The 23557-nt window shown below is 42.6% G+C and overlaps 1 protein-coding gene across 27 annotated transcripts in view; it reads right to left on the reverse strand.

Moving 5' to 3' along the window:
• The window catches only part of Mybpc1 (myosin binding protein C, slow-type), an 86951-nt gene that overhangs the window by 62247 nt on the left and 1147 nt on the right, over positions 1-23557 (reverse strand). For 20 of the 27 annotated variants that reach the window (XR_001779416.2, XR_380342.4, XR_871679.3 and 17 more), the window contains exons 2-3: positions 5135-5170; positions 1482-1523 (exon numbers count right to left, since the gene is read on the reverse strand). Coding sequence is in view for 17 of the 27 variants with exons in the window: in XM_006513046.4 (XP_006513109.1) it covers positions 1482-1523; positions 5135-5170 (78 nt within the window). In the remaining 10 variants the exon portion in view is untranslated. Of the gene's footprint in view, positions 1-1481; positions 1524-1995; positions 2030-5134; positions 5171-23557 lie in introns of those variants that run through there. The other 7 variants (XM_006513049.4, XM_006513057.4, XM_006513053.4 and 4 more) reach the window with 2 other exon arrangements.

Consider the following 23557-nt stretch of genomic DNA (forward strand, 5'->3'; position numbering starts at 1 on the left):
AAGAAGAAGGAAAAAGTGCTACAAAATGAAGAGATTCCATCATCTGGACTTATTCTTTTATTACACTCGTTTTCTGTAAGGGAGTGTCTGGCGACTGGTTGCTTTTAGTTTATAGAAAATGTATTTAAGCATACAAATAGAGTAGGATGAGCTTTGCAGATTGAAGCTCAAGCCCAGGCTTTGTTTAAACCATGACAGCTTGCCCATCTGGCATTACGTCATCTGCTCTGTTGGTTCAGCCTTACAGGTTGGTCCAAGCACCTTTCCAAATTAGGAAGCAGAGGTATACTCCGTTGGTCTTGTTGAGAATAATGTTACAGTAACTTCAGCCAGGATGTTCAAATCGCCTTGAACACATATCATGGAAAGATTTCCAGGAGTTTGCACTGTCTGCATTCTGTAAGAAAATAGCCTTGAACTATGGCCAGGTAGCCAGGATTAACATCCGTGGTACTGTCCGTGGGCACTCCTGAAGGTCAGGACGAAGTGCAATGTGCTAACACTGTGGGTTCATTTACAAGAGAGCAAGTTCAAGTTATCTGAAGGGAAGCCAGTGTACTGAAAGAAAGGAAGATGTTGCTAATGTGTAGGAAACAAATACACAATTAACAAGCTTTGACCTGTGTTCAGGAAAGAAAAGATTCTTATTGTAATCAGAAAACAATCATTGTGAAATTTAAACCATATTCTTCATTACTCAAATAAATCTTCACGCAAAAAAAATGATGATGCAAACATATATAAGGTAAAAGTGCCCATCAGTTTCCAAGAAGACTTTTCTCCGTGGGAGGCTATTACTCCTTAGCCTGAAAGAGATGACCCGCCATGATGACTTCAGCCACAGGGAATCAGAGAAATACATGTTAACGACCATTTCCTTTCCAAAATTGTACTGTCTCTACAAAGTGCAGAACGTGGGTCAATATCACGCCAATAAGTGGGTTTTCAATTCAGTAAGCCGCTGCATGATGTCGATTGAGTGGTTGACATGTCGGGTATCTAAAATCAGTATAGCTCTGGGAGTATGTACTCAAGAGTCATGAAGTCTTCACGGTTGCTAGTGCAACCTGAACTAGTTCACATAGGACTCACATAGGACTCGAAGCCTGGCAAGCCTCTTTGGAACATCTAGATAAATCAGCTGATTTTCACAACCGAAACAAACCAGGATCAAACGGCTTTTCTCTGATGTTCAATGGGACTCAGAAATGACCAACTCATCAACTCCAGCACTGGCTTCTCCCTGACTGGGTGTGACCTTGTTTTGTGGTGACTTTCCTTTGTTTGGAAAAGTGTGTGTGACAACCACACACCAAAGCATCATTTGGTGATGCTGATTGGATCTTGCAAACGAGGAACGGGATACCACACAGATGAAAGCTAATGTGGAGGAAATGTCATTGGTCACATCGAGCCCAGAAGGACCCCTTCCTGTTCTGGCCTTGATGAATTCAGCCTAGCTCTCCCTCCCTCCCACTCACCTTTTGCTGGAGCGGTTCCCGCCTCTTTCTCTTTATTTGGTTCTGTGTGGAAAGTACAAGCACATCTTTAAAAGTGTCTTACAGCACTTGACTGGGTGATGATGAGTGGAGGGAGAGGGAGAGAATAAATGATTATGTTAATGATGGCTACATCGTCATTACGCTGCATATTAATTGGGAGTTTGGGGATTGTAGTTCAGACTCACTCTAATCTTTAATCAAACAAGTTAATAAATGTGATCGTTTTAAATGTCTATACAAAACCATGCAATACACATTTTGTTAAAAATACACTTAACCCAGGGCCAAGTGTGGTGGCACACTCTTTTAATCCCAGCACCCAGAAGTCGGAGGCAGGGGATCTGTGTGAGTTCAAGGATAGTCTCTGCTCTACAGTCTGCAAGCTTTAGGAGAGCCAGGGCTACAAAGAGAGTCCCTGCCTCAATAAAACAAACCCTCCCACCAAAGAAAGAAAGAAACAAAACAAAATAAAACAAAACAAAACCACACATACCTGACTCTACCAGGACCATATACTCTGAAGATCACTTTGTTTTAGAAGTCAGCCAGGGACATTTTAAGGAATAGTGACCCATGTAAATGGTCCCAATATCTTAGCTTCTGGCTGTTACAATGAGGTATACAGCGGTTGTGAGATGCTTGCAGTTTCAAAAATGTTCTTGTGGGCACGGGGATCTTCTGGATTGGGTTGGGTGGCAATAAATGTGTTACGAGGGCAGTGAGGTCAGATCTGGTCAGTCGACGTCATCTGCCTTGTATTTCTTTCTGTTCAGAATCACATTAGTTTTGAGATAAGAAGATAGTATGTGTAAGGTAGTAATTGTTAGGGCTGGAGGGAAGGCTCAGCAGAACTTGCTGTTCAAACAAACGTGCGGGCCTGCGCTTGGATCCCAGCACCTACATCAGGTGGCAGACATTGCCTGTAACTGTGTTCCTCTTCTGGCCTCTGCCGCACCCAGATACAAGTACATTCACACAGATACCCACAAACAAATACATCTGAAAACATTAAAGTGGGCCGGAGAGATGGCTCAGCCGGTAAGAGCACTGACTGCTCTTCCAAAGGTCCTGAGTTCAAATCACAGCAACCATATGGTGGCTCACAACCACTGGTAATGAGATCTGACACCTTCTTCTGGTATATCTGAAGTCGACTAAAATGTACTTATGTATAATAATAAAGAAATCTTTGGCCCGGAGCAAGCAGGGACTGAGAGAGCAGGGCCCACCGGAGCGACCAGAGGTCCTAAAATTCAATTCCCAACAACCACATGAACGCTCATAACCATATGTATAGCTACAATGTACTCTCATATATAAAATGAATAAATAAATCTTTAAAAAAAATAACATTAAAGTAACACGGCTTCCATGATGAAATGTTTTCTATGCTTTGATTGTTGTTGTTGGTGGTGGTGGTGGTGGTGGTGGTCCTGTGTGTGTTTGTGTGTGTGTGTGTGTGTGTGTGTGTGTGTGTGTGTGTATGTTATTTTGAGGAGTAGTTTGCAAGGGTGAAGGGTGGATATGAGGGGGTAGGGAGATAAGCGGGACTGGAGTGCATGATGCGAAACTCATAAAGAATCGTTTAAAGTTAAAAAAAAATAAAAAGGTAAGACAAAAATCATTAAAGCAACTGTTTTAACCATAGCTGGGCATGGTGGGCAATGTGTGCCACACTGTAATTCTATGGAAACCAGAGGACATGAGTTCAAGACTAGCCTGAGATACAGTAGACCCTGTTTCAAACAAACAAGCAAAAACAAGAAAACCAAACAAAAACCATTAAACACCATTTCAAGCATGAGTTCTTTTCTCCATGCCCTGTCTGTCTGTCTGTCTGTCTGTCTCCATAACTAGTGAGCCAGATCTCAGCTGAGGACTATCTCAGCGGAGTTTGAGGGGAGGTGTTTTAGCCCTGGTAGTTCAATAATGTATAATAGATATGAAATATGGCACTATAAAAGAAACACAATTTATAGTGGCCTAGCGCAACATCTGACCTCTGGCAGAAAGGAAAGGCTTATGTTTCATGGCCTCTCGGTTCTCAGTGTGCTCGGGTAGGGCCAAAGCAAGCTTTACATACAAGAAGTAAACAGCACGGAAGAAGGAGATCCTAAGAAGAATGTCACAAGTCTCTAGCAGCTTCAAGATTGACGTCTGCAAACAGGAGCTTGCCCATTTGACCTCCTAGGGGCACCGAGCCCGGTTCAGTTACTTGGAAATTCGGCAGTATTCCTTACTGCTTAAGGTTTTCAGTGAGGTTGGTATTCCTAGCTAGACAAAGAGGCTTCTATGAGCTGCTTGAGTCTCTAGACTGCCCTCTGAAGAAAAACTATCTCCAGGATGGAAAGGCTGCATCATCCTCTCATAAATTTCTAGGGGGGGGGGGGGAGGTGTGGTAGGGGGAGAGGGACTAGAAAATGAAGCCTTATTCAGTTCTACTTTGACTTGAGCAGAACTTGAACTTGTCAGCAGTGGCCTCCCACGCCCTGGCTCCACACCACACTGCCAACTCCAGTAGCAGACGTGCTGCACTCACAGGTGCGCACACCAGTGTAGTCACTGACTGTCGGCTTATTGTTCTGCAGGCTGTTTCATTTTCAATTTGACTGCAAACCAACAATACAGGAAACTGCTATTTCTATTTAGAACTTCATGCTGTGTCTGGTACAGCGAGTCTCGGCTTTCGGCTTTCAAGTGTTTGCAAGAGAGCCCTGTATCCTTCTCCGGGGTGCGGGTGCCATCTGGAGTTGTGCATGTGGTAAAGACTCGAGAGTGGCTCATCAGATGCCGCTTTAGGGAGGAAGGGTGGTTAGAAAGACATTGTTGTTGTTGTTGTTATTTTAATTTGTTTTTCTGGCCTGGCTGGCTGGCTTGTGGGACACTGCACATGATTTTTGGTTTCTTTCATCTTGGCAGGAGCAGACACACCAATGATTCCCAAGGGCCACCTTGAGCTCTTAACCATCCCTTGGGCTGGCTTATCAAACTCTCAGCCCTGGTCTCTACCCAATGCCTTAAGCCACAGGTCTCCTACGTGTACAGCAGACTTAGTACGTTTCTGGCTGCTTGTAGCCCTATCAAGAATTTGGCTGGACACTTTTAATTACCCCCCCACACACACACACACACAATCTGTTAGGCAAGAGAATACTAACGATTCAATAAATTGGATCCCACAATGTGTCGCAGGGATCCCAAACCTTTCTGGAAACTTCCTAAACAGTTCCTGAAGGTGTCTGATGGTGACGTGACATAGATCAAGTTGAGAAGCTGCTGAGCTTCAGGCTGAGATGGAACCCATTTTCCATCGTGACAGGAAACATGGAAACGTTATCTTTTACTAAATCGGGGACAGCTTCATCAACGTTTTGCCTCAACCAATATGAGACGCGAAGCCAGCAACAACTTTTATGTAACGGAAGGACTTGGAAATGATCCCACGATACATAGGAAGTGCTGTTCAAATTGGGTTAATACACTGTGGATTATTTTTGTTATCAACGGATCACACCTGTCATCATCCCCAGTAGAAAGTAGGTTAAAGGTCATAGCATCCACGGAGATCAAATCATGCTGGGATGGACTTCAGCATCTGCAGCTCAAATACACGAGGCGATGGCTTAACTTACCTTCCGGGGGAGGGGCTGGGGCGGACACTTCATTTTCTAGAAAGGAAAAGAACGATGGAAGCGTTAGGCTCACTTCTCATAAGTGACGGGGCTCTACCCACGCTGCCATCTTCCTGTGCTTGCTGACGGAGGATCAGGCAGCCCAGGCACACTACCCTACATTGTGTGGTGGGAGCCGAGGACCCAAACAGCCTGCTATAGGAGGGGTAGTGTGGTGCGGAATGAAGCAGAGGTGAGATGAAGATCCAGGCTATGCCCACAGCTTAGTTATTCATCCAAGACCAGAAGGGGCGGAACAGGCCTGTAATCCCAGCCCTTTCCGGGTAGAGGTATGAAAAAGGGAGCTCACTGTCATCTTAGTCTATCCCCTGAGTTCCAGGACAACCAGGGCTATCAAAAGCTCTGTTTCAAAGTGTGAAAACACATAAAACCTCATCCAAGCAAGTGCAGACTGGGTACTTAATATTGCTAAACTTGTTCCTCTCCCCCACCCCTAACCCCCAGCGCCGGGTCTGGAAAAATGCCCATGGCACTGATTTGCTATTGGAGGGCTGCTGTCAGGACAAAAGGAGACCCAGCAAGTGGCAAACACATACCGTGGAGCTTGAAGTGAAGTCTCTTTAACAGGTTCCCTAATTGACTGTCCTAGGTCTCTGCTCACATCACAGTTGTGTAGCTTGGTTTTCTTGAGGGGACTCCTAACAGTGGGAGCAGAGGCCATCTCTGACTCATTTGCCAGCTTTTGGGATCCTTTTCCTCACACTTGGTTGCCCCATCCAATCTTAATATGAAAGGAGCCACCTACTCTTACTACAACTTGATGTGCTATGGCTGGTTGATATCCATGGGAGGCCTGCCCATTTCTCAAAAGAAAAGAAGGAGGAGTGGAATGGGGTAGAGGGGTGCAGAGGGGAGGTGGAGGGAGGAACTGGGAGGAGAGGAGGGAGGGGAAACTGCCTGGTAAGTAGTGATGGGGGGGGGCGGGTAGGAGATTCCCTTATAGCAACAGTAATAGTGAAAAAGGCACCAAGGTGACTCCAGTATGGACTTTCTGAAAGGTCATGACATCAAAGCCCTCAGATCTCTGGTTCTGTAGCTTTTCACTTATTACAAGGGAAAGCTATGATCTCTGGGAAACAGAATTAAGCCCTCCTTATGCTGGTTTCATTAAGGATACATGCCTGGACTTCTACCCACACTTACTGACCATCTCAAGCTCAGGGTTGGAGATTTTATATGTGACTTTGTGTATGCAGTGTGCAAAGTGTGGATTGGGAAGGCCGTGCAGTCTGGTAAGGAACCTTCCCTTAAATCACATACTATTTCCAAGTAGCTACAGGCACACCCCAGGGTGTGAGGGCATAAAGATGTCCCTGTGGGCTTCCCACAGGCACCCAGAACTGGGAGTTATTGGCTGGTTCTGTGTGAGTAAACTGGATGCCTTAATTCCAGAACAGGAAGAGACTGTTAATGAAGGTAATCTCCTTTAAAAGTGTTTCCCTGCTTGATCATTAAATAAAGCCCAAAGATAAGAAAGTTGTATTTTAGGCAGATAGTGGGAACCCAGGAGCTTTCTGTTGGTCCGTGTCTAGGATCCAGCACATCTGCGAGGCTGTGGCAATGCACAGGATGTTAGCATGCTCTGGATGGAATGAGCTTAGACAAATGAGTGGGTTATGCTATGGCAGAGATCAGAAAATGAGAAATGCTGGGATGTGGGGTGAAACAAAGTCTTCTTAAAAATCATATTTTGTATCTGATATAAGCTTCAATTTGTCTACTTACTCATCTGATTTTTTTTTTCAAATATTCTGGTGATCAGTAAGTATTTTACTCTTTATTAATGAGGGAAAAGATAGATAGATAGATAGATAGATAGATCAGTGGATGGACAGATGGATGGTTAGCTAGACAGACTAGATAGGTAGGTAGATAGATAGATAGATAGATAGATAGATAGATAGATAGATAGAAGATAGATAAATGGATGGATCAGTGGATGGATGGATGGATGGTTAGATACATAGATATCAAAGGAGAAAAAGTATATGACCTTACATGCTAGCAGAAGATAACACAGCAGGATGGGAGGTCATTCACTCACAGACAGAGTGAAACACTAAGTCCCTTTGGATGCCACTGACAAGAACGCTTTCCTGTCTTCCCCACATCATGGAAAGTATCATTAATGCTGTTGCCCACTGGAAGAAGAAAGCCGCAACCTTTTTATTTTCAGGGATCAAAGTGAAGAAATGGGGATCTGGTACTGACAGCTTGGCTCTGGGTGAGCTGTTGAGGCGCACGGATGGATATCAGAGCACCAGTGTGGGAAGCCAGTTTCTCTGACATACTATCTTTTGGTCTCAGCCATGGCTGTTCCATGCCCAAGGACCTCTTCCTGGCTCTGTCTGCAGACAGTGCTCTGGGTCTCCTGATCCTTCTTCCCCACAGTTGCAGAAGCTCTTTATCACACTCCTGTGCTCCATCCCATTATTCTGTCTTACACACTGGGTTAGGTCCTCCCGCCCTCTCCAGGTTAGCATTCAAAGCCATTGCTGCACTTTCTTGCCCCTCCTCCCTCTAACTATGCTACCTCAGCCATTCTTTGCTGCAACTGTATTCTCTGTCTGTCCTCTGACCTTCCTGTCACTGAAGATCATTGTCTTGTTCTTTTCCCCACTGGGCCTGTCCTCTGTGACTATGTCAGATAGAACTAAGTGGGATCCTGACTTGGGACCTACCCTACTCCACCATTACGCTTGCCCAGGCGTGGTCCACCTTTATGGCTTCTTTCAAGGTCCTCTGGGCTGTAGCCTTTCTTTCTTCCCTATTCCCAGCATCTGTGGCCACATCATAATATACTATGTATCAACTATGATTTAGTTATTTTCCAGGAGTCTCTGTATACTTAGATCCCCTTCTCCCACAATTAAATAACGACAAGGATGCTTGTTTGTTTTTTTTTTTTTTTAAACCTCCCTGGCATCTTGTTGTTTTGCTGAAAACACGTTAAATGTATAGTAACCTAAGTCACAGAAGAATGAAGAAAGGCTTCAAGGATGGTTGTACACACGCTATCAAGCTGATTCTGGCTCTCAGCTTTGTTGTTAAGACAAGGTCTTACTACGTAGCTCTGGCTAGCATCAAGCTTTTTGTGGAGCCCAGGCTAGTCTAGAACACATTGCAAACCTTGTGCCTCAGCCTTAGAAGTGCTGGGACTCCAAGCACGCGTTACCACTCACAGCACAAGACATATTTCCTAAGGAAAGCTGTAGGGTTTTTTGTTTCGTTTTGCTTTGTTTTTTGTTTTGTTTTGTTTTGTTTTGCTTTCAGATCCAGGTGGTGCCTTGGGTGATTTCTAACGAAATAAATTAGAATCATCTTGGATGCTGAAAGCTGTAAACACGCCCTGAATATAAATTGTCCATCTCCATTGTGTCTGAAGGACCCATGCTCTACGCAGCAGGCCAAAATATAAAAGCACAATGAGGATTTAAGAGCTTTAACTCAACTACCTCAAATTGTGGAACCACTGTCTTAACAGCCAGCTGTAACCAATTGTCCAAGCTGCAGAATCATAGAGCATTAATACTAAGACATCTGTATGGACATGAAAGTTGTATGCTTCCTTGGAAAGACAGTCTGCCCTCTGAAGACCACAAAGAGCCCATACTTTGCAGCCAACAAATAAACAGCGACAATGTACTGTCACCTGTTGCGTTTAGGACTAACTTAAATTGACAGTTTTAACTTTAGTAAGTTATTGTCTGTAATTCTCTCCTTTCCTTCCAGAAACTGAAACCCTGACAGACCACACAGTTCATGAGGAGAAGCTAGGCTCTGAACCTCCTAAAGCAGAGGTTCTCAACCTGTGGGGTCGCAACTACTTGGGGGGTTGGATGACCCTTACACAGGGGCCGTCTAAGACCATCAGAAAACATGGATATTTACAATTATCATTCATAACCGTAACAAGATTACAGTTATGGAGTAGCAATGAAAATAACTTTATGGTCGGTGGTCACCACAACATGAGAAACTAGATTAAAGGGTCGCAGCCTTAGGAAGGCTGAGAGCCACTGCTCTAGAAGAAAGCTAGGGGCCATGCCTTCCTTCCCCTCAGGCTGGCCTGAGAGCCTACGCTCTGCAACAGGCCTGGCTTTCTTTCTCAGTTGCTCTGAAGGAGGCAGAAGAAACAAGCTGGCAGACATTCCAATATTGTTACTTCACTTTCCCCTCAGAGCACCTTCAAGGTCACGTGATCTCTTATGCTGACCCACCTCCGGGAGCATCCCTCAGTTTCCTCCTTAGAAAACGGAACTAACCACAAAGCCTCCGTCTTGGGGTGGTCGCAGAAAGGAAAGAGTTAATAGATGGCATCATCTATGCATTATTGCTTCCTGGTTTTTCTTAACGATCATCATGTTTACTTGGCCACACCTGAACAGGAAACGTATATGCCACCTGTTTAGGATTTGTCTACTTTTCAGGACCAGGACTTCCCGTGCAGAATTGGGGTGGGGGCTGAGGAGACAGCTAAGAGTGGGACAGATGTGCTCTCCTCCTTCACCCTAACTATAAAAACGGGAGCTACTAAAGTGAGTATAATTCACGGCTAGCATTGCAGTTCACAAGTTAGAGAAGCAGATCAGTCATCAACCAGTCATCAATTGCGCCGAAACAGAACGGATAGTGGGAAAAGAAGCGCCGGTCATTCCCGGGACATTGGTAGGAGTTCGTGTAACCTGTAGATAATAAGTGACCAGAAATGGTGACGGCCAAGCAGGTTTGACTCGGAAAATGAACCAATCCCAAAGTTTCAGCACCCCCACGGGGTGTCCTTTAATATTATCTATATTGCTGCTTGTGTGTGTGTGTGTTATGTCTTTGTCTCGGACAGATCCTGTCATGCTCAGCTTTGCCACTAAAATCATTTGCACCCCTCCCCCCAAATTCACTGGCTGCTTCTATGGCAGCTATTTGTTAGTAACGATATCCCTTATACCTCCACTGAGTATGGGGTAGGTTGGAGAACATGTTATGAATCTGGCTTACAAAACGGGCTGAGAGAGGAGACCCCATGTTTAAGGAACTTGCTGGTGAATGATTGCCAGGATTGGTTCTGTTGCCCCTCCTCACTCTGCCTTCTTACAGTACTTGGGACCCTCGAGCTCCAGAAACTGCCATTTGCACAGGGTCTGATCAAACCATAGATTGTGAGGGGGAGATCAGTGGCCAAGTTCAAAATTCTGTATCTCTCACGGGTTTGTGGGCACTGCTGCTGCTGCTGATCCACAGCCTACACGCGGAGCATCGTGACTCAGTCCGGACCCTAAAGGTCCCCTATGCGGCTTCCATCTCATAGATGGTTGTAAATGCTAAAGCGTTTACAGTAGCTGCGGGCCTTTCTTCCCTCTTTGGTCACAAGCTTCTTCAGGACAAGACCCATCTCCTTTTCCTTTCCAAGTTCCACACAGCAGGTGCTCTGTAAATATAGCCGACTGGCAGGCTGTTCCTACCCGCACAAAAGCCCCTTCTCCTCCCTGCCAAGAAATCAAGAACTGTCCCCTGCTGCTCTATGGGCAGCTTTCTTCGGCTGCATTACCCACAGGGAACGCTATGTCTTCCATTGCTGTCCTCCTGCTGGCTAAGGCTCCCGGGCACCCGCCCAAATCCATCTTTTAGATTTCATCTTAACTGTCAACACATGTCTTGCATTTCTTAACAAGGGCAGGAGAGCAATCGCGGCTAGGGTACTGGCTCTCAGGAACAACGCGCCCCTTTCCTTTCTAAGGAATCTGTCCCCTTTTAAAATTGAGGCTGGAAAGGCAACTAGAACCAAGAAAAAAAACAAAACAAAACAAAAAAAAAAAAACCATGTCCCACCAATTCCTAGGCAAATACCCCTCAGGTATTTATATCAGGTAGGTGATTCCCAGGTAGTAATAGCCAAGAGGTACCATTTTTTTTTTTAGAACCACAGATAACACAATTGCTTGAGGGCAGAACATAGCATCTTAATTTCATAAGCTAATCTATGTTATAAATCCTCGAGTGGCAGATCTTGGTGGATCCAACCAACCGCTGCCAGCTTCTTACATTTTGTCTGGCTTTCTTGTTCCCTCGACTGGCTCTTTCTCCTGGGTCCCCTCTTCCCCTTCCAGACCCAGAAGTCACACCTTCTTCTTGGCCAGTGATTGGTTTCTTGTCCTATTTGTTATCTAATCAATGAGGGGAAAATTCCATTACAATAGCTGTGTTCTGAAAACTTATCCTGAGGCCCAGAGACAAGTACAGCTTTCATTTCACATCTGAGAATCACCTCTCTGAAGCCAACTCTTCATATCTTAAACAGGAAAATAGATATTGACAAAGCAAGATGCCACTAAACTGCCTACTCAAAAGCCAAAATACTGAGTCTGAGCTTTCTGAACCAGCTGGCTAAAGGCTGGTTCTCTCTGTGTACTCATCCATTAGCAGAAAACATACTAATAGGTCTGGAAGAGAGGGACTATGTAAGTTGCCCAAGAAAGAGAAGGAGGAGGAAGAGGAAAATAAATAACCAGAGAGAGCCCAAATATCTTAGTGGAAAACATACACATGAGTGGGATTCCAAAACAGCAACGAAGCTGGCTTCTGCCTTCCTAGACCCGAATGAGCGGGTAGACTTTGATCTTTTCTAACTCACAACAGGCTTTCCCTTCCTCTGCAAGGCTGAAATGCTTTCAGATGCTTGATCTATTTATGGTGGCTTTTTTCCTATGACCATCTACTGTAAAAAGCACAGGTATGCTGCCAATGGCAGGCCTGCACAGCCTGTGCCCAGGCATTCTAACTGACGGGCACTGGTGGCAGGCGTGAGACAACCTCACACATGGCCTTCAGCTGCTGAAGAAACACTGGGAACCAGGGACTCCATAAAAGGTGAGACTCTCTCCTGTGGAAGCCATGTCCACTCTCAGTGCCAAGGGTTCTGTGGTCAGTAACTTCAGGGGGGTAGGGGAAGCCTTAACTCTTAGATGGCATTAAGTTCTCTGCATATATGCGCCTGTCCACTAAAAGGGCATAACTCAGTTCTCTCTTTTTCATAGGCTCACTGCCTGTCACCAAGCTGCCGTACTAGTTTTACTTAATAAAACTATTATTACATTATTATATTTCATATTGTCATATATTTAAATAATACACTGTCATTAAAAATATTCTGTAGACCCTTAGGTAAAATCTCATTTAAGCTGTCATACTAGTTTTACATGATAAATATTGTTACATTATTGTATCTTATCATACACTTAAGCTATCACTATCAATAAAAATATTCTGTAGGCCCTTAGGTATAATTTCATTTCAATTTTTATATTATGGACGGCATAATTAATTACACCACATGAATGTTACAGGAACGTAGAGTCAGGAAAGACGCATAAAAAGTTATCATCGAATGCTATGTCTTTTGTGGTTTACATTCTGTCACCTATGAAGGAAGCTTTTGAAAAATGAATCTACTAAAACCATTACCTTTGGTAATACGGCCCTGAGAACATGATATGCCTTATTTATCTTTGAAGCAGAGTCTATATAGACCAAGCTAGATTTGAAATTCTCCTGTATCCATCTCTTGAGTGCTGGGATTACAAGAGTGGGCCATCATGGTTAGACTTAATTATCACTTATAATAACATGTGTGTGTGTGTGTGTGTGTGTGTGTGTGTATGTGGTGTATGTGCAGGTGCCTGTGTGTGCACATGTACCACAGTGTGCATGTGGAGGTCAGAGAACAGCAATCAGTTCTTTCCTTCCACCATGTGGGCCTCAGGTATAAACCTCAGGTCCTCAGGCTTGGTGGCCAGAGTCAGAGCCATCTTACTGACCTCTATTTCTTATTTTCAAGGTAACATTCTGAGTTCAAAATGAAATATGTGACAATGTTATACATTGTACACGTCAATCAAGGTGACTTTACCCAACCCACTTTTAATAGAGGTCACTTTTGGTAACATAGCAAATTTTCTTTCTTTTTCCATTAAAGAGGCAATGAGCATTGCATGCGTTCCCTGTGCTGATGATGGACTCTGGCACTATGTACTTCTACTTGGAGCAAATCCCCAGACAACAGGGCACCAGAAGGAACTAGCCTCACTGTAAAACCCGGTTTGCATGGAGACATCCACCTCGGGAATTATCAGATATACCAACTCCTGTCACCAAAAACTCAACAAACACTTGGTTTATAATAATAGTCCTCAAATATGGGCTGGGAATCCTGAGCCCAGAGGGCTCTTTTAGAGTCTAGAATCTCAACATCACTTCTGCAATTTTAAGGTGTAATTTGCATCTTTCGTTCACATTCTCACGGGTAAATCGTGAAGTTTTCCAAAGGACACACCACATGTAATTGACATCAGCATTCTGACAGAGAGAGTGCATGCTTATATATATTAATGTTTAGAACATCTTTTGACTTTTTAATTTTCTCTAAAGTAGTAATCAGAAACTAGTCCATGCCTTCAATAACTAAGAGTGCCTGAAACTCCGCTCATTTCCAAGGCTGAGGAGGGACTATCGTCCAAGTCTTAGCAACATAGCAAGGTTCTGTTCTAAAAGCATATGTATATGTATATGTATATGTATATGTATATGTATATGTATATGTATATGTATATGTATATGTATATGTATATGTCAGCCTCGCAGAGGAAGGGAAAGCCTGTTGTGAGTTAGAAAAGATCAAAGTCTACCCGCTCCGGTCTAGGAAGGCAGAAGCCAGCTTTGTTGCTGTTTTGGAATCCCGCTCATTTGTATGTTTTCTACTAAGATATTGGGCCTCTCTCGGTTATTTATTTTCCTCTTCCTCCCCCTTCTCTTTCTTGGGCAACTTACATAGTCCTGCTCTTCTAGACCTACCTATTGGTATGTTTTCTGCTAATGGATGAGTACACAGAGAGAACCAACCCTTAGTCAGCTGGTTCACAAAGCTCAGACTCAGTATGCATATATATATGTATATATTTATATGTGTGTATGTATGTGTGTGTGTGTGTGTGTGAAATATGTATCTATGTGAGAATAGGGTAAGGTCTTTTCAATGTGAGTAAATTCATGATATAGACTTCGTTTGGAGCTTTGATTGATAAAAGTATTAAGCTACTCTTACAGAGGTCCCAGGTTCAATTCTTAGCACCCACATGATGGCTCACAACTATATGCAGTTTGAGGGGATTCAACACCATCTTTTGGTATTGCATGCACATACTGCACAGATGTAAATGCAGGCAAAATGCCCACACACATAAAATAAACAATAAATAAACCTTTTTTAAAAAATGTAGCCAAATGTAGTGACACATGTCATTAATACCAGTACTCAGGAGGCAGAGGCAGGTAGATCTCTGTGAGTTCAAGGCCAGCCTGGTCTACAGAGTGAGTCCCAGGACAGTCAAGGCTATGTAGTGAGACCCTGTTTAAAAATTTGGTTGTCATCTTCCTCCTCCTCTTCCTTCTCCTCTTCTTCTCTTCCTTTTCTCCTTCTCCTTTCCTCTCCCTTTCCTCCTTCCCCTCCTCCCCTCCCCTCCCCCTCCTTCTCCTCCTCCTCTTCCTTTTTTGTGAGGTCTCAAAGGTAGGAAGTTGAACCTGGGAGATCTGGAAGTGAATATGGTAGGGTGCATTACATGAAACTCCCAAATAGTCAATGAAAGTATGTTGGAAAACAGAACAAAACTGTAAAATGGCTTTGGAGGTAGCAATTTGTTTTCTTATGGGCACAATGATGGAGACGATATTGTTCAATATTGCTGCCTCCATAATATTCCTTCCATCTACCTTATTCACTTATCCAGATAACAAACAGCTGCTGACCTCAAAATTACAAGGGCTGCTGGGTAGGAGAGGGAATTTTTACCAAGCTTCTCAAGCTGCCTCCCAACGGGCCTTGAGATGTACCAAAGTCTTGAGAGAGCACAGAACACTGGCCTTGGGGAGGCACGTTGCCTAAAACAAGCAACTTTAAAGATGGTGCTCTCCCTTAGGAGCCTGCCTTGTGTTTGCATGGCCTTGAAAGTGCGTGCTTTCTTAAATGCTGGCTGTTCTCAAGGATGCATTAAACCCTTCACCCTTCGTAAGCTAGTCCATCAGGCCACGTGCATAACAGCAGAAGGCGGGGTTTCATCTAGTGATGGACAGCACAATAAAAGTGACCTTCCAGCAAAGAATAACAGGAAAGATAACAAATAAAAACTCATTTGACACAAAAACCAGTAGTTTGCATCCTTGGGATAATACGTTCTACAGTATCCAAAGTATACTGTGATTCATTGTTCACTTTTGGTTTTTGAGATGGACTCTCATGTAGCTCAGGCTAACCTTACAGCTGCTGTGTAGCTAAGGATGGCCTTGAACTACTACTCTTCCTGTCTCTATCTCCCAACTTCTGGGATTCCAGGCCTATTTAATGATACCTGACTCCCATCTGCTTCTTTTCAAATGTAGAGGGTTTTTTTTTTTTTGTTTCTGTATTTTGTTGTTGTTGTTGTTTTTAAGTACAGAGATATTACATTTCAGAAACATTTCTATCCAGTATTGATTAAAATGATCAAGATTACTGGGTTCTAGAACAAAGTGAACCCTAAGCATTGCAGACAGCCCTATTCTTTAAAATGGTTTAATCCATGCAAGCCAGGTTTATCTGCTGTGGCCACAAGCTGCTGAAGACTCTGAACAGACAAACTTTAACTGTGCATGGATTCCGAAGATTTCAGTGACTCGAGCTGCAGCTTGATGGAATTTCCCTAAATCCACGGGGCTTTTTTTAAAAAAACCTCTCAGTTAGCTTGTGTTTTTGTTCAAATTGTACGTGTTTCAACTCACAATGCCATTCCACACTGAAAGAAGATGAAGATACAGGCATTGTCACACAGCAACAAGTATAAGATATTTCACCCAGGACAATGACTTTGCTTCTTTAGCTCCTGTTTCCAAAGACAATCAGATGGCCACTGGATAAAACCGGACACAATTTTAAGAAATTTAAATAGTATAGCACACATCATAAGGCAAAGGTTTCACAAGTGATTTGCATAGTCAATATTTTTCTCTTTAAATCCCCTACTTTGTCTTACATTGGGGACTGTATTATTGACTCTGTTTATAGACAGAGGTTACAGGATAAATCCTTTCAAGGCCTTCACCCAAGTGCCTGCTGGGGCTGACTTTGGGAGACTTTTTAAAAATAGAGGGAAGAGAGTCCTGGTGCCAAATGGGGGTCATAAAAATGAGATTCCAGAGCAATAAACCAGCGGCACTCAATTTGTTACACATCCCGTCCATGTGCAGTCAAGACTATCTCTTTATGTAGTTATCTGAGAAAAATTCAGAGTCAACCACTAAAGGCAGCTCTAGAGAAATCTTATGTTCCTCAAACCCAAGTCATAACTGCAGCTGGTGACATACAGTTATAGGCTCAACTATTCAAGATAACATTTTCATCTAAGTGCGAAAGGTCATGTAAAGAAACAGCTCAATGTCCTTTGATTTCTGACAGCGGGAGACCCTTTAACACTTCAATAGGAACACAGCAGAGACCCTAGAGTATAGACCCCTTTTTTATCTGAACTGTGTAAAAACTAAGAATTTTTTTTTTTTCACTTTGAGTAAAATAAGCACATACTCCTGGTGGCAACAATGGTCATCACAATAATACCAGCTCCAACTATTGTGTCATTCACTGCCTGCCTGTAACCCCAGCTCTCAAGAAACAGAGGCAAGAGGACTGCCAAGTTCAAGGCCAGCTAGAGCTCCACAGAAACAACCAGGCTAGCCAAGACTACAGAGCAAGACTCTGTTTCAAAAACCAACAACTGAAACAAAAAAACAAAACAAAACAATTTTTATCTGGTCACATGTTATAAATTAACAACAGGTTAGGAGGAAGAAGCCAATGCTGTTGGGAATACCAAGGCTTCTGTCACATGCAAGGTGTTTATACCTTAGGTCTGGCAAGGGTTCTGGGCTCAATGCCTGAAGGCTTGCTATATGGTAGATCTCGCTCTGAGCATTTTACCTGATTTATTTCCAGTTTACAAAGACCTTGCAAGTCAGGTATTATTTTAATCACATTTTAAAGATGAGAAAAGTAAGGCATAGAAAGAATATGAACTTAGTACATGGCTCAGCAGGAATTTGAGCTTTCTAGAATGTTCCATGAATACCATACAGTAATGTTTGATAAGAATATTATTTACATTAAAGGAAAATAGGCCAAATATACAGGACAATCATAAAGACCTCCAGTCCCAACCATGTTAAACTGAAATGTTCAATTCTATGAGTAAGACAACTTTCGGTATAAAGAAGACATCAGCTACGGCGTGACATTTTATAAAAGACAAAGACCATAAGCAGAGTAGCCTGAGGAATTTTAGGGGGAGGTTTTTGATACTATCTGAAGAAGGCTTGAATGACTTTGAAGAAGAAATATGTTTTGCCCAAACAGATAAATAAATCAAGTCAAAAATCGAGTAAAGTAAACCCGTAAGACCTAACATCTGACCTATGAAATGTAACTTTAGCTGTTTCATCTGTGTGCCAAGCTGGCCTGTAAAGAGATTCTTAGGGAACATAAAAGGGCAAAAGTCTCATCAAAGTGGATTTAAACTTGAAAGGCACAATGAGAGTCAGCTTATAGTTGGCTTCTTGTGAACTCATCTTAGAGGGAGAAATACACGGGAGGGGGGGGGTGGTGGCGGGATGAACCTCGTCTGCTCCCTGCTAACTCACTCAGCCCACCCACACCTGCCTCTATGAGATCTAAAAGCTGCCTCTGGAATCACATGCACAGACTGTAAGAGCTCTGCCTTATGGATGGGAAGAGCCTGAAATACTTGAATAAGTATATGCTTAGCTTACTCAACGTGAAATATCAGTGTGGCCGTGCAAATGCAGTCTCCGTAAGTTAAAGCCTGACCCTTGTGTACGCAGAGCAGATTCAAGTGGGACAAGACAATAGCACCACTTTGGTTTAGGGGATCTGTCTGTTAAAAAAAGTAAAAATAAAAATAAAACCGGCAGGGGCAGAGGTCATATTCTCTCTGTTTATGAAATAATCTGCAGCCTCTGGGAAATTAATGGCAAGGTCTTGGTCCTTCTTCATAGTTCGGTCTTTGTTAATGGGTGTGCTGTCAATTTTGAGGAAATGGCTCTTGACTGAAAACTAGATTCCTCACAGTTTACCTAACCCAGAATAACACAATTCAGTAAGTAACTTCTTGGGGAGTTATTGAGTTTTCCCAGGATGATACACTCTGAACCAACTGAAGGGTTTCAGGAGAAAAAAAAAAAAAGATCTCATTGTATCAAGAACTGACACTGAGTGAGGGTGAGACAGGGTTGATTTCTTATTGCTAAGACTTTCACTCTGATACCTCTTATCTAACACACACAAGTGCATCCAGAGATTTGGCTTAGAGTTAGAATTAACACAGAAGTCACTGATGGCCAAGAGTCATCTTAGTGTCCCTTAATAGAGGCTTCATAGAGAAAATTAGGAAGGTGTGCTGATAAAAATAGAAAATTTTAATAATAGTAAAATCTTCTTTAAAGGCCCATAAACACTCTAAGCTGTCATTTTAAAATAAATTGGTCATAAATAATTTATGTTAAAAGAACAAGCATGCTTTCTAAGTCTGTAAAAGCGATAGCAATAATTTCGCACTTACTTCCTCTCATAGATCCCCCTGAGATGTAAAAGAATGTATTTGCAAGAGTATTGCGAAGATTGTTTCATTCAAATTTTTAAGGAGATACTTATTTGAAAGTGTCTTTAGTTTGGGTAGCTTATTCCAACATGAGCGTTGGAGGATGGTCTTTAAAATTGCCATTGATATAAGGAAACACTGTAAACCATTGTGTTCCTATAGACCTTGAAAGTAAATACTTGAAACCTGGGAAAGATGGTGCTGGCCTGTAATCCCAGCCCTGGAGAGGCTGAGGGAAGAAGACGGCAGATTCAAGGCCAAGATGACCTACAGAGCAAGATACCACTTAAACAAAGATGAAAATGTCTGAGGGCCAGAGCCATGTCTCATGCCCAAAAAAAAGCAAGCCACCAAGAAAATCTAAGTACTTGACAAGTTTTCTTTCTCTTAAGCTTGGCAGACAAGCAGGGAGCATTGGACCTGTTTACCAATCCCCTTACCCTTGGCTTTCCTGCTATTTGAAATTCCCTGGAAACAAGAGGGAAGCATCTTCAGCCGTACCCGACGAGAAGCAAGAATACACTTGCTTTTCTACAGTTTTTTTTTTTCTCAGTGATTTATTTAGAGAGGTCCAGAGGAAAGAATCGCCCAGTCCTTTATTTATCTCCCTAACAGGTGCAGTACAGATGATCATAAAAGCAGGCACTAAAAAAGAAGAATTCTGCCAAGCATTAAGCCCCTGTAGGGTGCATTTACCTCAAATATTCCTTCTTAAGCAGACAGCCCAAGCCTGCACTGTGACTCTCCTGTTTTGAGGCAAGCTCTTTTCTGAATGGGGTGGGGTGGGGGTGGGGGTGGTTAATACTATAGTACTTATTCTGATCATTTCTCTTTGTCTTGTTTTTAAGATAGCATCTTACTATGTAGCCCAGGCTGGCCTTGAAGTCTCCATTCTCCTACTTCAGCCTCCTGGATTTGGGGATTCTATGCGTGTGTTACTGCAACACACCTGACAGTATAATGTCTACATTTCTCATCTGGGTCTGTTGTTTGACAAACATGATCATGCAAAGTTAGAAGAAAAACAGATGCTCTTGACTAAGAAAAAGAAAGGCCTCCCCCTTTCTCCTCTATTCTTGCTTCTTATAAATTATTAATTTCCCTCTAATTTAAGATTATTTGTTAACTATATAATTTACAGTATTATATAAAATATATACAATATGTATAATTTACATTATTATATAATTATATATAATTTAAGATACATATCTTAAGAAATAATATCTATAGATAGATAGATATAGATCTTTCCAAATCAAGTTTATTTTGGGACTTCAAATAAGCCATCCAGTGGCTTGAATGTGGAAACTGAAGGTCAACGAGTAAATATGAGAGGGAGGCTTCCCATCACTGGGCTCCTTTTCTGGCGATGACTAAGCCCCGAGCCATGCCGAGAAATAGGCAAGAGGTGAAGGATGCCGCTTTAGATTCAGATTGAGTTTTGGACTCCCCAGAACATTAAGATGTTCTAGGGACCAGGAAAGAAAAGTATAGAAAGTGAGGCTAGCTTCCAGACTGAAAATTATCCCTGTGGCCGGGTTCCCTCCTGCTCCCACTGAAAAAGACTCGGGTAGACACAGCCAGGATTGTAATGTTGAATGTCTATACAGCTGAAAAGCCATGGCTTTGATTCTGGAAGTTATGGGGCTACACCTTTACTGTTGCAGCCATAAAGAACCCTGGGTTGTCCTGTGCCTTCAGCATTAAAGAAAAGATCTGGCATAAAAGAGAAGGAAGTTAGGACTCCACCAGATGATCAATGCCCAAGGTTTGATCTCTCCTGAAAAGTCACAAGTATGCAAAATATAACAGCACTTGATACACCACGTGATAAAAGTGAAGTTCATCCTGAGGCCTCAATCCAATGTGTGAGAAAAGAATCTCTGAAGATTGCATAGAATCTAACAGTCAACAACCCCGTGCAGATTCTAAAGCAACAGGCTTTCGGCCTTTCTTTCATCATTACATGCTGCCGAGATAGAATAATTTGTATGTGTTTAAGAGTCATGTTGTTTGTATATTTTTCATTATATTTTATTTAGTATGTGTGTTTTTGTGTGTGTGTGTGTGTGTGTGTGTGTATGTGTGTGTGTGCCCATGTGCCCATGTGTGACATTGTGAGTTGTGGAGATTAGAGGACAACTCTGGCTGGTTCTCTCCAGGAGTTTCACTGTGTAGGTCTCAGGGATGGAACCACGGTTGAGAAGCTCGGCTGCAATTGCCTTTGTCTGCTGAGCCACCTCACCAACCCCATATTATTTTTAAACTAATAAAGATTCTATCCCAAGAGGAAAGGTTATTGAAACTTTATTAATTTTAGTTTGGTAGTTTCCTTTTGCCTGGAAAAAAGGACATTTTCCAGTGGCGGGTTCTGTCTTTGCATATTAGGACCCATGGGGCAATTATCCATGAAGATGAGCAGAAGTCACCTTATAGATCTCTCTGAAATGGAGTAGAGTCAGGCTTACATAATAGTTAAGACAAAAGTGAATCCATTGGCAAGGCCCTCTGGGAGATGCCTACCAACGGAAGCTTCCTTTCAATGCCTCCTCTCACCATCTGATTGGAAAAAGCACAGCAGCCTCAGGCTCTATATGAATACAGCCTGTGATATAGGTCCATGGGATAAATAATACAGTTATGCAGATGCATATGCAATGGGTGAAATGCAGAGTAAAAAAATGGGAAATAGTTACTCCTGTTCTGGGCAAGGGTGCTCCATAGTAGGGCACATTCCCAGCATGCACAGGGTCCTGGATTTGGTGCCCAGCATCACCAAGGGGAAAACATGCTTTCTGTTTACAAAGGAGTCCTTAAGATAGCCAAAATATTTTCATGGCTCCAAAAAAGGAAATATACTAATTCTTTCCCACTAGATTTTCTCCTTGAGGTTCAAAGCTGCAGCCATCTTTCTCTTCCTTAGAATGACCCACTACCCGAAGAACTGACACCAGATTCCATGAACTAGGCCACAGCAGGTTGGAAGCATCTAAGTGAGATGTCTTTTGCACCTTTAGGTGCTGAAAACTCGGTCTCTTTGCCAGATCCTATCAAGACTCCCAGCCTACTGTTCCCAGCTGTGGAGGAGAAGGAAGATTCGTCAAGGCCAGAGGAGCTGTTCTTTGGAGGAGTGTCTACAGGTAGTTTGTGAAGCAAGGCATGTTTTATTCTTGGTGCTGTCGTTCACAGGGTGGCTTCAGTGGAATTAAAGCCAACAGCGTTGACTGTGAAACCATCTACAGGGTGTGTGGCTGCTACAGGCTAGAGCAGCACAGAAATTATCACGTTCTTCAGGGTGTAAAAGTCAGTGGTCCTTAAAGGCGACATTCTTATGAAGACAAACTAAAGATGCAGCTCCTTTAACAATCATTTCTGCTGGTAAGGGAATTTTAAAAGGACATCGCTGTACTTCCTTGATGGCTTTTAAAAATATCAGTGATGCTTTGGGGGATGCCACTTCCCACCAGCCAAATTTAAACTAAGCAAAGAATCTATGGGTATAAGATTACTGTCCTGGGTGGAGGGGCCCCTACACAGACTATAAAACATAGTTTGACAGCAAAAGAAACTTGTGGAGACTTTAGTCTTCATGGGCATTTATATTTTAAATGTATAAAATATATATGAGTACAAAAAAATTATATCTTCTTTCTAAGCTCTCTAATCTCATTCTTTCTAAATGCAGAATAGATTTGGATCAAGTCGTCAAAGCAAACACAAACCAACCCTTTCATCCAGCAGGCAGAATAATTGAATTTGCTTTATTGGTTCCGCAGCCTAGCACCTGACTTATTAATCTTCGAGCTTTCTTGTTGTTTTCAGTTGGGATTTCAAACAACAGATGCCGTTCAGACCGTTTTAAAATAATCTTCTGTTTTCAGTTAGGAACCATAAAAGGCGTTTCATCCAAGTAAGCCTTGAAGAGGCAGGTCAAGTGACCCATCAGATAAAAGGGACATTTAATACTCATGTAAATCATTTGCATTACAAAGAAGACACTTTCGCAGGGGTTGGACACACACACACACACACACACACACACACACACACACATTTCCCCCCGGAGTTGGGATTAAGTTCCCATATTAATGCATGCATTTGGTGTGGTTATTTTGGGAGAAAGACTTCATCCATCAATGCTCCCTGCCACTAAATAGGGCCAACCTGTAACTGATCACCCCAACCTGTCAGCACTGACTACCTAATTACATAAAGAAAAAATACTTAAAAGCCTTTTCAGAACTCGGTTAGTAGCTCAACTTCAGCTTTAACATGTGGCATCTCTTGCAAAGTTCTTCACAATAACGGCAACAAACACTTTTCAAGATTAAAAATGAAAAGTCTAAATATTGTTTTTTATGTTCACCTCTAAGCCTGTGTACGTGTGTCTGTGTGTGTGCAAGTATGCTTTTATTTACAGAGGAGAAATAAAAAAAAAAAAAAGATTCAAAAAGCCCAAGTGAAACGGATTTGATTCAAATATTTGCATTTTTGTATTAGTTCCAAAGAAGCAAAACATCAAAAACTTGGCTTGTCAAAAACTTGGCTCATCAAAAACTTGGCTCAAGACTCAAAGGTATTCCTCTCCTCTGCAGTCTTTAGTAAGGGGTGAAAGATTTATGTCATCCCAAGGGAAACCAGAGTATGAGGTAATAGTTATAAAAGATGTTTC

This window comes from Mus musculus, chromosome 10 (assembly GCF_000001635.26).
Source record: "Mus musculus strain C57BL/6J chromosome 10, GRCm38.p6 C57BL/6J".
Taxonomy (NCBI): domain Eukaryota; kingdom Metazoa; phylum Chordata; class Mammalia; order Rodentia; family Muridae; genus Mus; species Mus musculus.